Source organism: Neodiprion virginianus, chromosome 1 (assembly GCF_021901495.1).
Source record: "Neodiprion virginianus isolate iyNeoVirg1 chromosome 1, iyNeoVirg1.1, whole genome shotgun sequence".
Taxonomy (NCBI): Eukaryota; Metazoa; Arthropoda; class Insecta; order Hymenoptera; family Diprionidae; genus Neodiprion; species Neodiprion virginianus.
In genome coordinates, this window is record NC_060877.1 from 3707182 (window position 1) to 3720746 (window position 13565).

The window sequence follows — 13565 nt, forward strand, 5'->3', positions numbered from 1 at the left end:
TATGATTTAGATGTAAAATATATATATACTAACACGGGAATATAATATGATCTACTAATTTCAGCGAGCTGCATTAAAATTTAGATTAAATATAGTTGCTAAATAATTTTTATTTACATGGCTTGTGCCTTTTCAAAATTTAATTCCACTATGCCAACAATAATTAATTAATTATTTCTCATTTAACCAATGTTTTATCAATCAAAGAAGGATTTTACACCGTTTTATTTGTTTTACTTTTTTTTTTTAAATCGACTTTCAACGTATTCTACTAAATTTTTACTAAGACTTTATGTCTAATAATAATAAAATGGGATAGATCATTTGGGTAGCAATGACGAACAATACATATAATTGCATCTTGAATTTATTACTATCATTATTATTATTATTATTAATATTATTATTATTACTACTACTTTAATAATTAATAGAGCTCATGACGGAGTGAGAGAGAACAAGGCGTACCATTGATTGATAAAACTTTGCAAACTACCTGTATGATTTTACGGAAAATTTTAACACCTGTTAAAGTATATTTCTTTATATTATATCTTTACTATTGAAAATGCATTGCTAACATACTTAGGGTGATGTTAAAATATAATTCACAGAAAAGTTTTTAATTTCGCTGAGAATAATTGTAGTATAAAAAATTGAACGTGAAGTACCAATTGATAAGCAAATTTAGGCTGTAGCGCAGTGACACAATAATCTTGAAAAAAATTTCAAGCACAGAGAAACTAGACGATTAAACTGTACCCATGCACATATGATAAAAATATATAAATAACTCCTAATGCGTGTAATTATATATTATATAATATTTATATATATATATATATATATATATTATATGTATGAATACTTAGCAGTTCGGGATAGGGACAAAATCATAGAATTTTCAAAGCTTAAATTTTGTCACTTTACGATTGGTAGGTAGTTTACGATTGGCTTGCCTGTCCACCATTAGACTTTTGACGGAGAAGAGAGATAAGACACTTGGAAGTCAGAGAGCCCAGGCCCCTCACACTCTGGGCTTACTCACCATGACTTGGATTTGTTTTCACACAATCATCTTCAATCGTTAAATAATTAATCGTTATATATTTTATACTATTTACATACGAAATTAACTTGTTATACGATATCTTTCACTTCGGATCAAAATTTATCTAACCAAATATTTTCTAAATCGATCATTTTGGCATAGCTTTGCAATTATCAATGTAGCTAGACTCAGTCCACTAAGTTACTGAATAAGAAAGAAGTAAAAATTTTAAGTTTCATTTCGTTATTGATATCCAGTTAATTTAATTTTATGCTTTAGTTTTTTTGTCGGCTTTATCTCTTAGTATTCCTTATTAAGCCTGCCACGATAAATTGTAATATTATGTATAATAATATTAAATGTATAATAATAGGAAAAAATTTTTGAGTATTCGTCTCCAAATCTTAGTAATCTTAGCCCCAGCCCTGAAAAACTATTAGGATTATTATTAGTTTTCAGATATTTCTTTCTTACTGCGACTTTTTCACTCAGATGAAAGACTCAACAGTTATATAACGTTATGGTAATGTTATTTATTGCCGAGTACTAACTACGACCCAACAAGAATTCACTCTCATACTGTATGTACAAATTATAGGATTATCTTGCTGACGTTTCCAGCAATCATATAAAATCACTACAGTCAAAACCATCACTGCACTAAATTTGACCAATTTTTCACCATTCCTACATATTAAGGCACCTCCAACAAATTACTCTGTTGTACAAAACGGATCTATAGGTCCAGCATGTAAGTATCCGTCTAAAAAATCGGCACTATAGTATAGCTACCTTTTTGTAATTGTAATTTGCGGTGTCACTCGAGTGTTTTCGTCGCTTGTAATCACGTTGTATTTGTTTTTTCATATTAGTTTTTCTTTTTTCTTATAAAGAGTCGCATTTATCTTCGTACAAGCAATCAAAGATTGGCCGTTTATCAGATTTCCATGCAAACTTTAATCTTCTCAATTCAATTTTTAGTGATTGTATAACACGTTGTGTACGCGATTTGTAAACGTAGAAATAACACAATGATCCTTACACACACACGCACACGCGCGCGCACGTACACACACACAAACACACACACACCCACACGCGCGCGCACGCACTGACCACGCGCGCACACAAACACACACACGCGCGCACACAAACACACACACACACACACACACACACACACAGTGGCTAAAATTCGATCTGCTCATTAAAGTGTTCCGTTAGTGAAGTACTGGAAATGATCGTATAATTTTGTTGACCAAGAACCGATGCTACCTTTAACAAGATCTTCCACATGTCGTCGCAGCTGATCTTCGGTCAAACTCAAGTGAAATCGATTTTTTAATCCCTGTACAGTCGCTGCACCGCTACGGAAACACGGAAGTTGAGAACCTGCCAAGGAAAAAAATATCATAAATAGAACAAGTGCGACGATGAACACAAATATATGTAAATCTCAATCCAGTACAGTTCAGCATAATTACCAGATCTCATAATCTCAACCAGACTGAGAATCTTGTCCATATGTTTGCGAGCTGCGACCAAACCTTGAAGGATAAGGATTTTGAAGTAGTTAAACATGTCCGATCTGTCGCCACCCATGACTTCCACAAACTCGGGAGTGAGCTTGAATGGGGACGTTTCAAAACCAATGTTGCGAGGTGATGCGGAAAGCATGAAGCCAAAGTCAATATGAATAAGATGACCATCGCTGTGTAGAAGAATATTTCCGTTGTGACGATCTTTGACTTGTATCAGATAACTAACAAGACAATATGCGGCACAGCTTTCCACAAAATTTCGTTGGGCCGTGAGGAAGCCTTCCGAGGTACGAGGGCCGAATTCTCGTTCAAAGTACTGCAGCAATGTCAGTTGGCAATGTTTCTTTACTTGATGAACCGAGACTGTGTTCAGAATGGGCTCTATAAAACCGCTATCATCGGATAGACAAAGTATGCTGTAAATATGAAAAAATACAGATGTTAGTTGTAAATTACACAAAATATATATTTTTTTTTTAATTGGTTGGAAATTTGAGAAAACATTGAATTGTAATTCAAAATTTCAGTCAAACCTACTTGTATGGTCTGACCCACAATGGGACGTGTTCTTCCTGCCAGATTTTTTGGAGCATGGATAACAATTGTGAGGCAAGAAGTTCTTGCCGAAAATCGTCCCCGTATTTCACTATAACGGCGAGTAGCTGCCAAGACGCAAAGTGGCCGTAAGGGCTAGTAGCCCTGATACGTCGCTGCTTCAGATCCCAGGGTTCCTTAAGAGCTGCTGCTGAAGGGTCTTCACGATCATAGTTGAATGTGGAACTTGGGGTAGAAGCCATCTGAGATAAACGCCTTTTTATGTCTCCCGGAATAAAATTTGGTTCGCGACTATCAGACGATTCTTGACTCAGCTGCGATATAGTATCTCTATCCACTGGCTTTCGCAGTTGTAAATACTGAAAGGTGAAAATAAACGTTGCTAAAACTAGGTGGCATATTTTACTAAATCGCTTCTAATCGATTCAAGTGTAATTTAACTTCACCTGTTCTGATATTTCTTCATCCTCCTGACTCCAGCAATCATTGGGATCATCTTCAGTGGAATTGAATGTTGCATTAACGCTCGCCTGAGCAGTTGTGTTGTTTACATCAACTCCAGATTGTCTCAGCGTTGATAAAGTAGATGTTTGAGCTTCTGCAGATGTAATGTTCGAGGAATTTGTAACATTTGTCTGTTCGTCCGCGGTGAGATTTTCCTCGGACTTTGTATGTCTCAGAGAACTGCCCATAATCTTTGGGGGTACTGGTGAAGTATGGATATCTTCGACTTCCAACACTTCAACGTAGATGATATAAGGAGCCTTGAATAAAGTTTATGCTTATTTGTTATTCAATTCACAGAGAGAAAGTTTGATTGTTCATCTTATTATTGCACGGAAATATAAAACGACCTTTCACTTTGCTACATCATTCGAATAGAAAATGTTAAAAATTACAGGAGACAAACAGCGTTGATGGTACGGACGCAACGTAGATATGGAATAGGATATAACTTGTTAGTAAGCGTCTAAAAGAATAAAATAAAAATAATACAGTGCCTTTCTAAACATAGGCAATCACTCTAGAATATAATAGACTTCTTTTCGATATATAAAAAAGAAATACATCATATGCTCACCCTGTCCTTGCTGTTTAAAATAGCTGCAGACTGCGATGGCACTCTAACAATGTGATGTGGTACAGAACTGTATAGAGGTATCCACACACGTGCAGGAAGATTCAGGTTAATGGCATTCAACTCTGCAGCCAGTTGTACGATTTTTCCTTCTTTGGTCGGAATAGTGCCGAGTAATTTACCGATTGAGATAAGTGACTGGATAAATTCGTACTCCGGAGCTAGTCGAGGTGCCTACAAATAATTTCGACTTAAATAAATATTCATTTTTCTATATCATCAATATTACTACATGATAAAGTATCGTTGTGCGTATTGCAAGCTTACACTTGTGTCAATAAAAGGCTGTTATATCGTGACACTGGAGTGAATGTGAGGTAAAACGATATTAATCGAATCAACTGAATATACTTACGCCACAGAAGCAATCAGTTTTTTGACCACGCAAGTCATTGACTATACCCTGACATGAATCGAAACAGGTACAGCCATTATCGAATGCTCGTCCAGAACTCAGATCTCCCAAGCTCACTTTGTTTATTAACCCTAAAAATGGAGGGTTGTTTTTTTTTTTTTTTTTATGAAAACTCAGCTTAGGAGTTCAGTTAATCGCATATTTGTCTACGCGTTTTGAGCTGTAGGAAATATTTTAAACTTACCGGAATGACTGCGACGAAGAGCTTGGAAAAGTCCAGTAGCGTCGGACTGCGATCTTTGATGAGTTTTTTTATTTGGTGAAGTGACAAATTGTATGGATGGCAGTGGCGGCGGTAAAGGAACATGTTGACCAGAAACACGCTGCCGCCGACTGACTTCGTTTTCTTTTGGCCTACAGATTTCAATAAAGTTGAATGACGACAGCTATCGACATCTCCGTACCTAAATTGTTATGCCCAGCGAAAAGTACGCAGATATTATATTTTTCAATGTGAACTCACCTAAGCTCGTCCGACAGAATAAGATTCTTCAATTTTGTTCCGTGAGACTTCTTTTTGGAGGAAAGGTGAGCATCTGAGCTATACGCATCCAGTAGCCACGCACACTTCAACGAGAAGTCTGCTGACCGTCTACACCTATCAAATTCCATAATGTTGATGTTGCAAAACGACAATATTGAACAATTCATATACTTTCAATAAAATATATTTCCTCAAGTATTTACCTATGGACAAGATATGGGTGGATAACTTCTGCAACATCGTGCATTTGTATGTACATTGAAACGAGCTGCGGTAAATAAAAATCCACCTCGTTATCAGGGAAACTGAACAATTTGTTACCTGGAAATGTAATTAGAACAAATGTTTACTATGGTAAGAAAAGCACAGCACTTATCAATATGAAAAAGAAATTAACTTAGATGAATTTTTGGGACATCAAAAGTTTCCTACACTTGTTTACTGTTTCGAAATATCAGTGGTTGACATTTAGATTTCTCAGAATTAGCCTATCATAATAAAGTGAAAGTAAAAGTGCCAGTCATAAAGCAAGAACCGCATTATTTATTCAAATCTTCAGAAACTGGTAGGACTGCTCTAAAAAGAAGTAATTTGAAAATTCGTCAAAAATATTACAGTTGAATGATTTGTTGCTAAAAAATATGATTGAAGTTGGAAACATTATTGTAAAGATGGATGTTTAGGAAAAATTGTTACTTTGCAACTTTAGGATTTTCCAGAATTTGGCAAATTAAGCAAAAAATACTCATATGAGTATTCATGAATCCTTCTTCAGAGTCATTCTAAAAATGCAATATGGTCATATTTTTTCCCCAATAGTGGGTACATTAATGTTATCAACTCAAGACTCTCATTAAGAAACTATTACGAAGCACAATTCTCTGAAAACTTTATTCCTTCAAAAAACTTTTTCCTTTTTGCTATCTCGCACCTATCCATCTAGCTCTTCTCTTTATGCAGAAAACATTTACAGAGTTGTTTGTTTATCTGGTTACCATAAACAATGTTCAATGAAGATGCTAATGAAATCTCGTTACTACCATTTATTTTAATTAAAACTTCTTTCCAATCATGAATACGTATGCGTTAAATTATAAGTAAAATAACATCGTTTCTCTAATAGAGAGATAAGAACGAAAAAAAGCTATTTTTGATACAGACCGTTTTAAGACCGGTTAAACGTAATCAACAAACAGTGACTCACCCAAGTAGCTCTGCACTCCAGGCTCCTTGGAATTGAAGAGATAAGAAATGGCCATAGACATGTCAAATACTTGGCTCTCAAATAACCTCAGCAAGCATCCTTTAGAAGATTTTGGTTGGGCCAAAGTCTCTTGCCTACAGACTTCAAGCTGTCTCTTGGTCAGTTTAGTCTCTGGTTGACCTGTGCCGCAGCACAAAGTGATCGCAGCATCAGCCAGATCATTTTGCAAAGCGTTGACATGGAGGGTATGTCTGCATACAACTTGACCACTATCATTGTTTTTCACAGAGTCTTTGGAGGAACAATCACCGCAGCATAATTCTTTGGAAGTAAAATCTCCCTGCCGGCGGTCTCTAACATCTTTGGAGTTCAAATTTTTGGGTTCACTGTCGTCAAAACTGTCCGCAACATCGTCGTCCTCCTCCTCTTCCCGACCGTTACAAACTTCTTTAGTTAAACAATCACTAGGCACTAGTTCGACACAAGAATTTGACACAGCACTCATATCCCCATCCACAACGTCGACACTGTCCAAATCACCAGCTTGCGAACGTGCAGAGTCCAAACTCTCTCTACTGTGCAAATGTTCCACGCTGGATTCCCTCGTTGTCGCATTAGCCGTATCGCTGGCACCGCTTTCCGAACCGCACAAAATACCAGAGTCGTCAGATCCAAGACTTGCAAGGTCTTCGCGTTCTCTGTTGTGCCCCTTTATCGACGGAACGACGATCGTCGACGGAGTAGGATTTGCCTCGCATTCGGGACTCGGAGTTACGTCGACTTCTGGAATTCTTTGAAGAGCCGAATCCAGGCTACGATTTCTGTGATGCATCGTTAGTGTAGCCGATGTGGCCTGAGGTACCGGCGGCAAAAGGATTCCCATAGATCTGGATTAAAAGAGAAAATGAAAACATTTAGGTTTCGTCACGCCGACAACTAAACTTCGCTGAAAAACGAAAAAGCACAAATTTTACCTGAAGTCGAGGCTGAGGTTCCTTTGGTGCGTACTGAGTCTGTTTCGCACGCTAATCGGTGGGTTAGGCCTGCCGTGCACGGGAGGAACATTGTAACCGGTTAATTTTTGCCTCTTGACATGTGCCACAGTCTCCAGGCGGGTCAAACCACCGTTGGATCCAGTTACAGCAGCTATTTCGCTCATGCTAACATATGACGAGCAACGGCTCAGCCAACAGTCATCTAAAGCTCATTTTGCCACTATACCTAGGAAAATAAAGCACAGTTGTTACAAAACTGTCTACAGAGTTTTCTCAGGTATGTCGTCAGTGTCGTTTTGTTTTCTTATCCGCCCTTTGATTTCTGTTTTTAAACTCGACAACATTCGAGGCGATAATTTTTCATTTGCTTCAGAAATAATACTTTCAATTGAAATTCTGTTATATTACTATGCTAAGTTCCCTTCATCGTTGTGTATCAATGTTAGACAGTTGACACGATAAAAAATAGAAATATTTGTTAATTAAGTTTATCAATAATCACATTAGTTTGGTTAGTTAAGAAATATCACTTGTGCTTCGATAATAATTTAATACAAATGTTATTCTTAATTAACCGATTATTTTTTAACCATCCTGGGTGATAATTGATGGTGGAAAAATTCTCAGGCCACACCTAATGTCATATATTACAAATGTTTTACGAACGTAAGAGTTCCACTGAACTAAAGATCAAAGAATTCGTAACGCTGAAAAACACGATTTGACATTTGTGAACACATACTGGATACATAAAACAGCCACAAATGATTTACAAACTAGCGAGAGTCAAACGCAACCCGAATGATCGGGAAAATGAATTTTAGGTTCAAAATCAATCATAAACATCAAATAAGTGTTTAACGGGCATTTGAGACATTGTTTTTAATTTTACTCCGTATTGCAGATATGCTCTAACGTTGAAGAACGCGGTAGTGGTAAATCGCGTAGGAAAAATGAGAGAGAGAGAGAGAGAGAGAGAGAGAGAGAGAGAGAGGGAGAGAGATAGTCGAAAGATAGTTGTGCGACCATTTGGACGATATACAAATAATCCGGTATATTTACGGACTGCTAGAAAGGATCAAGAAACGAAATTTAACGTTTGGCTGACAAGTGTAGAATGTGAAAGTAACGAGGATACTGGACTAAATCTAGGCTACACGGCATTCCTTGCGTGGTGTTTCGCCTCGGTCTTCCAACATCCCGAAGGCAATGGGTGTGCCGGTGTTGACAATTAAATTCCACCCTACGGAGGTCAGGCAGGCAGGCGAAGGGTTTGGCGTCCCTTGGCAATGCCGTAGTACGCGTAAACCGTAGTATAATACACATACATACACGGTATACACACGTACGCGCGTGCATGCGTACGTATATGTATACTACGGAGGTATAAAATGCCTACCTTGTTTATCGGAAGCAAGGTTGTCCGTCAATCAGGAGAGCATCATCATCCGGAGCGTAGTGATAAAATGCGAAGAGAATGTGTATCCGAACGGAGTAAGAACGAAATAAAAACCGATATCAAACCCACTCGCTGGATACACAGATACACAAAAACGAAAACGAGACAAGATACGACCGCTGGCGCGATCCTTCCTTTCCAATGGCTGTCTGTCACTACCGTGTTGGATTCACGAACCTATCCCGTGAAAACTCTTGGTAAAAACGATCGACGATACGTGGACGAATACTCGACTATAAATATTAATACGACACTCCTTATCACTGTCTAACGACAATCGCACTACGAACAATTTACAACGAATACAGGACTAAAAAAAAAAAAACAGTGGTAAAATGACGCAGAGAAGAACGAGTTATGCCAACGCGAAAGGCAAGGCGACACACATTCGACTGCCTCTACGTCGGATCCACACACCTCGACGCACGGGTGCCAACTGAACGGGAGCGCAAAGTCCGGGCGGCGGTGTTGTCGGTTCGCGTTAAACCCAGAGACTGGAGATAACGTCGGAATGCGAAAACGCCACGAGCGTTTCACGAGGCTGGCTTGGGGAGCGCGTGCACTTTGATTGTCATCATTACCGAATAATCGTCCCCGCGTTTCCTTTTATCCGTCAGATTTCTACGAGGCGGTTTGTTTCGCGTCTGGCGCCTCTTCGCCTCTGCCAGCCGCGGCGTGGTTCGTTTGTTTTATGCCGCATACGCGTCAGCGTCACTGCGTAGAATTTTCGTCGCAGGTCCGCGTTACGTTGGTAGTAAGGAAAACCCACCGCGCTGGGTGTTTGGATGGGAAAGGTCATACAACCGCGAGTGCAGCTGCACCGAGCGAGAGAACAGCGCGACTGCCGCTGTGAAGTTTCGCCTCTCTTCGTCTCACTTTATTTTCTTCGAATACCTATTTTGCTTTATTTTCAGCGATGAATCGCGGCTCTTAGTTTTCGGTACTCTTTTGTCAAGCGGTTTTCTCAGGATCGCGATCGTGTAGACAACGAAACGAAAAGAATGAAAAAAACGAAAATGGCAATTGACAATAATGTAATGTTTTTTTTTTTTATTTCTTTTTAAACCAACGACGCGATACGAATCGAGTATATCGGACACAGTTAGCTCGGTTGATTTTATCTCGGCTCGATATCCGTACGATACGCTGTAATACGACGCAAAATCCACGACGTGTGTGCTGCGCCGCTGTATAACTATATAATCTGTACCTATATGTATATATACAATCATCTTTGCGTATCTCTTGCGGTTGCTTCCAGAGATCTCCATCGGCCGAAATGTAAATTGATATTGTACGAATTGAAACAGCTCTTTTCTCCCACCGAGTGTAATTGTTATTGTTATTGTTATTTTCAAAGATCCTTGACTTGAGATTTTTTTTTTCTTGTTCTTTTTTTTACTCTTTCATTCGAGTTGTAAGACCCCCCCTCCCCCTCCCCCTGACACCGACACGTTTACCCACAAAATAATATGCGAGAATATGTGGAAGAAGACGAAGAAGATGGCAGCTGAATACAATATCGTGCGAGTTTATAGCTGCGTGTATTACAATAGCGTCGTGGCGATGATTACCGGGCAATCCTGCCTTCTCTGCCCATACTTCCTGTAATTTCATACGCTTTCTACCTACCTGCTTCCACGGGTAGAGAGAGAAAGACAGCTCGAGAGAGAATATGTTAAAAGCGCTTCACCCCGAGCAGCAATGGCTACAAGTAAACATTCTGTAATGTTCTGTACAATGGCTTATATACTCAAAAGCAATAGACACGGCTACCCGTTGTAACATGTAACATCGTAATCGCAATGTCGCCGATAATGCCGTGCAACGATAAGGATCTGAAAACTAGACGCGACGGGATAAAAAGTGATCAATTCGAATCGAATCTTCCACTTTAATTACATTCCCCCTTACTTCGTTACTTAGGCATGAATTTAATACTATCCATATTCGAAAGTACGCTGCTACGAATGCCTAACTATTAGTTTTAAAAACGTTTCGAGAATTTTCTATCTTTCGGTTATAACGTCGAACGTTCATATATAACTAATAATCTATAGATAATTCTCAAAGAAGTTGAACCAATTGATCGAGTAATAAGCTCAAACGTCACTAAGCCCTTATACCTTGGACTCCGCGGCATCTGCGGGTCTTCTTCGTCCAGGTCAAAGAAATATTATTCCACAACTTTCCAGAGCGGCGAAAGTTACGTATATATACGTATATGTATATGTACGTACGTATGTATACATAATAACACTCAGCACATAAATTACAGCTACGCATACGCGTAATTACGTACCATGAAAGTCTGCCTAAAACAAAGATGCTGTTCTCGGAAGGTTTATTATATACACCCGAAACCGAATGAATTTTCCCTCGCTACTGTATAACCGAACCACCTTTGTGGCATTGGTATACACAGTAGCTTACACAACTTTGCATAAGGCATCGAGAAACACGTTGTGATGTACAATTATCATTCTACTCTCGTTGCGGTAACCGATCGATACAAACATTACCGGAAGAACGATGCCTTGGTTGTAAGTTATATGCGTGTGTTACGATACAGCAATCGTGTTACTAAATAAGAACGAGGATCTTTAACGGTAGCATATACGAAACGGAAACGCGAGTGTAAACTTATGGAGTAAAAGAATTCCTTACGAAGAGGCTGGCGTAAAGAAAAATTCACAATCAAATTCATCCAGCGGACGGCGAATAAAATAGAATAACGATACGGTGTAAAAATCACAAGCTTTAAGTTTTATCTCGATCTTACGTACATGGAGGAATTTATGCTTATCGTTAGTTGCTGCCGAGCTGATAAAAGAAAATCTTGAAAAACTGTCTGCGGCTTACGATGTCGTTCAGAAATAGTTGCAGACAACGACGAACCTAGAATTCAAATCTTCGAAGTGCGAAACAGCGATGGTCACTAAAAGCTAAAAATAATCGATGCATCGATTAATCCAGTTCAAAAAAATAATCAAACACGACGGTAAGAATTAAGCTATTAATCATTAATTCCTATTTTTTTGAAACTGTGCATTTGAGACCAAAATTTCGTAAATTTCAGTACGCATTCTTAATAGCGGAAGTTTTTTTTGATAATTTATAATTTCATAAAAACTATGGAGGATACCCGAAATTCTTAAAGCAAAGAAAGTAAAACAATACGCAACACATAGGTACGTGGGGTCTTTGCGACTCCACAGTTTTTTCATCTTTCTTCGTTTTACTTCCACAAACTATCCTGCTTCAAGTACGCAGAGTTTAAAATTGTACGTTAAATTCGGTTTTGGAGTCAACCGGACCCAATGTCAGTGACTAAGGTTATTATCATAGAGTTTGAAAACTTGTACTCGATTAATCGGGATTATTTTTTATCATTCTGAGTGCGAGGTTTCTCAAATAAGATTGTCTGTACGCATACTTTAGTGCACAGAACTTACGCTAATCAATTTGCTAAACAGCCCGTCGCGTCGATGAATTCTTACACACAATATTGCGTATGAAACATACTCTAAAGTTTATACACCGAGTACAAAAGCGTCTCGTTTCGCACCCGCGATCATAATACAATATCGACTTTACGGCTCAGTTTACACACACGCTGCAGCATTGAGGAATTATTATTACTATCATTATCATCAATTTTTTCTTCTCTCTCTCTCTGTCTCTCTCTCTTCCATCTAATGTTCGGTATTAAAGATGTGCGACGCGGGTCCTGCAGTTCGGTAAAACAGTAGCAATTTTACCAGTAAATTGATTCCGCAACGTCGAAACTTTGTCAATTTGCGTACATAACGGAATATGCTCATTGGAGATGATATACGGGGAAAACGGAAAAACGGGCATGAAAATGCTGAACCTTGCGGTAAGTATCGCCCATACGGCATCAACGCCTCTGCTTCGTAACGGTAACTCATGGACATCGAATTATCGCCCCGTATATATACTTTGATTCGCCTAGGTCGCGGCCCTGGGTTTTCACACCTCTCGTCTCGAGCTTTCTTCGTCTAATTCTACCTACCTGTATAGCTCAGATACACGAGTACCTTGTACCGCGTCACGCGCCGCCCTCGTGCAGGACGGTATAAGACAACGCTATTAACACGATCCTCGTACACACGTACACACATGCGTAGGTACGGTAGCTGAAAGAGAAGCCGAGAGTCCATTTAGTCTGGAATGTCGACACCACGTGGTCTGCGCGATGATCGTTTGACAGGGACAAAGTTCGGGGATATTATTCGTCTCCTCCTCCTCCACGTTCATAATAGCCCCTATTTTTAGTCAGTGGATTAAAATCGGGGGTAGACCTCCGAGTCGTACACGCATAACCGGGGGATAGATGGACGGACGGACGGATGGATGGATGCAGATGTTTGTAGAGCTAAAAGTAGCCGATGAAGAGTCGACCGAGAGGGGAAGGGAGAAAAGCATGGTGCAGACGCGGAGAGGGGCGCGTATATTCACTCTTCGTTCGTTCGTTCCCGCCCCCTTGATAACGCGAGGAATCTACCCACACCGTAAAGCCACTCCGCGTGTCAGAGTGCGTGATGAGCTTTTACACGCGACGCGAAAGACGGCTAGAATAGAAGCCGAAGGGTAAGGGAGAGAAATGGGATTCCCGTACGGGGAGTCACGTCACGTCGCCGGAAGTCGACGATGACGAGAAGTTGCGGCCGCTGATTGTATACAGGATGATCCTCCAGGC

The 13565-nt window shown here is 39.4% G+C and overlaps 1 protein-coding gene across 1 annotated transcript; it reads right to left on the bottom strand.

Moving 5' to 3' along the window:
• Window positions 1–351: 351 nt before the first annotated feature.
• On the bottom strand, window positions 352–9270 carry LOC124304006 (phosphatidylinositol 4-kinase beta). The gene is made up of 12 exons (XM_046761925.1): window positions 8783–9270; window positions 7363–7609; window positions 6389–7275; window positions 5388–5505; window positions 5164–5298; window positions 4885–5054; window positions 4641–4771; window positions 4229–4459; window positions 3594–3911; window positions 3130–3506; window positions 2536–3008; window positions 352–2443 (listed from the first exon to the last, which is right to left on the bottom strand). The coding sequence occupies exons 2-12, from the start codon at window positions 7545–7547 to the stop codon at window positions 2259–2261; spliced, it is 3210 nt and encodes a 1069-aa protein (XP_046617881.1). The 5' UTR covers window positions 7548–7609; window positions 8783–9270; the 3' UTR covers window positions 352–2258.
• Between the last annotated feature and the right edge of the window lie 4295 nt (window positions 9271–13565).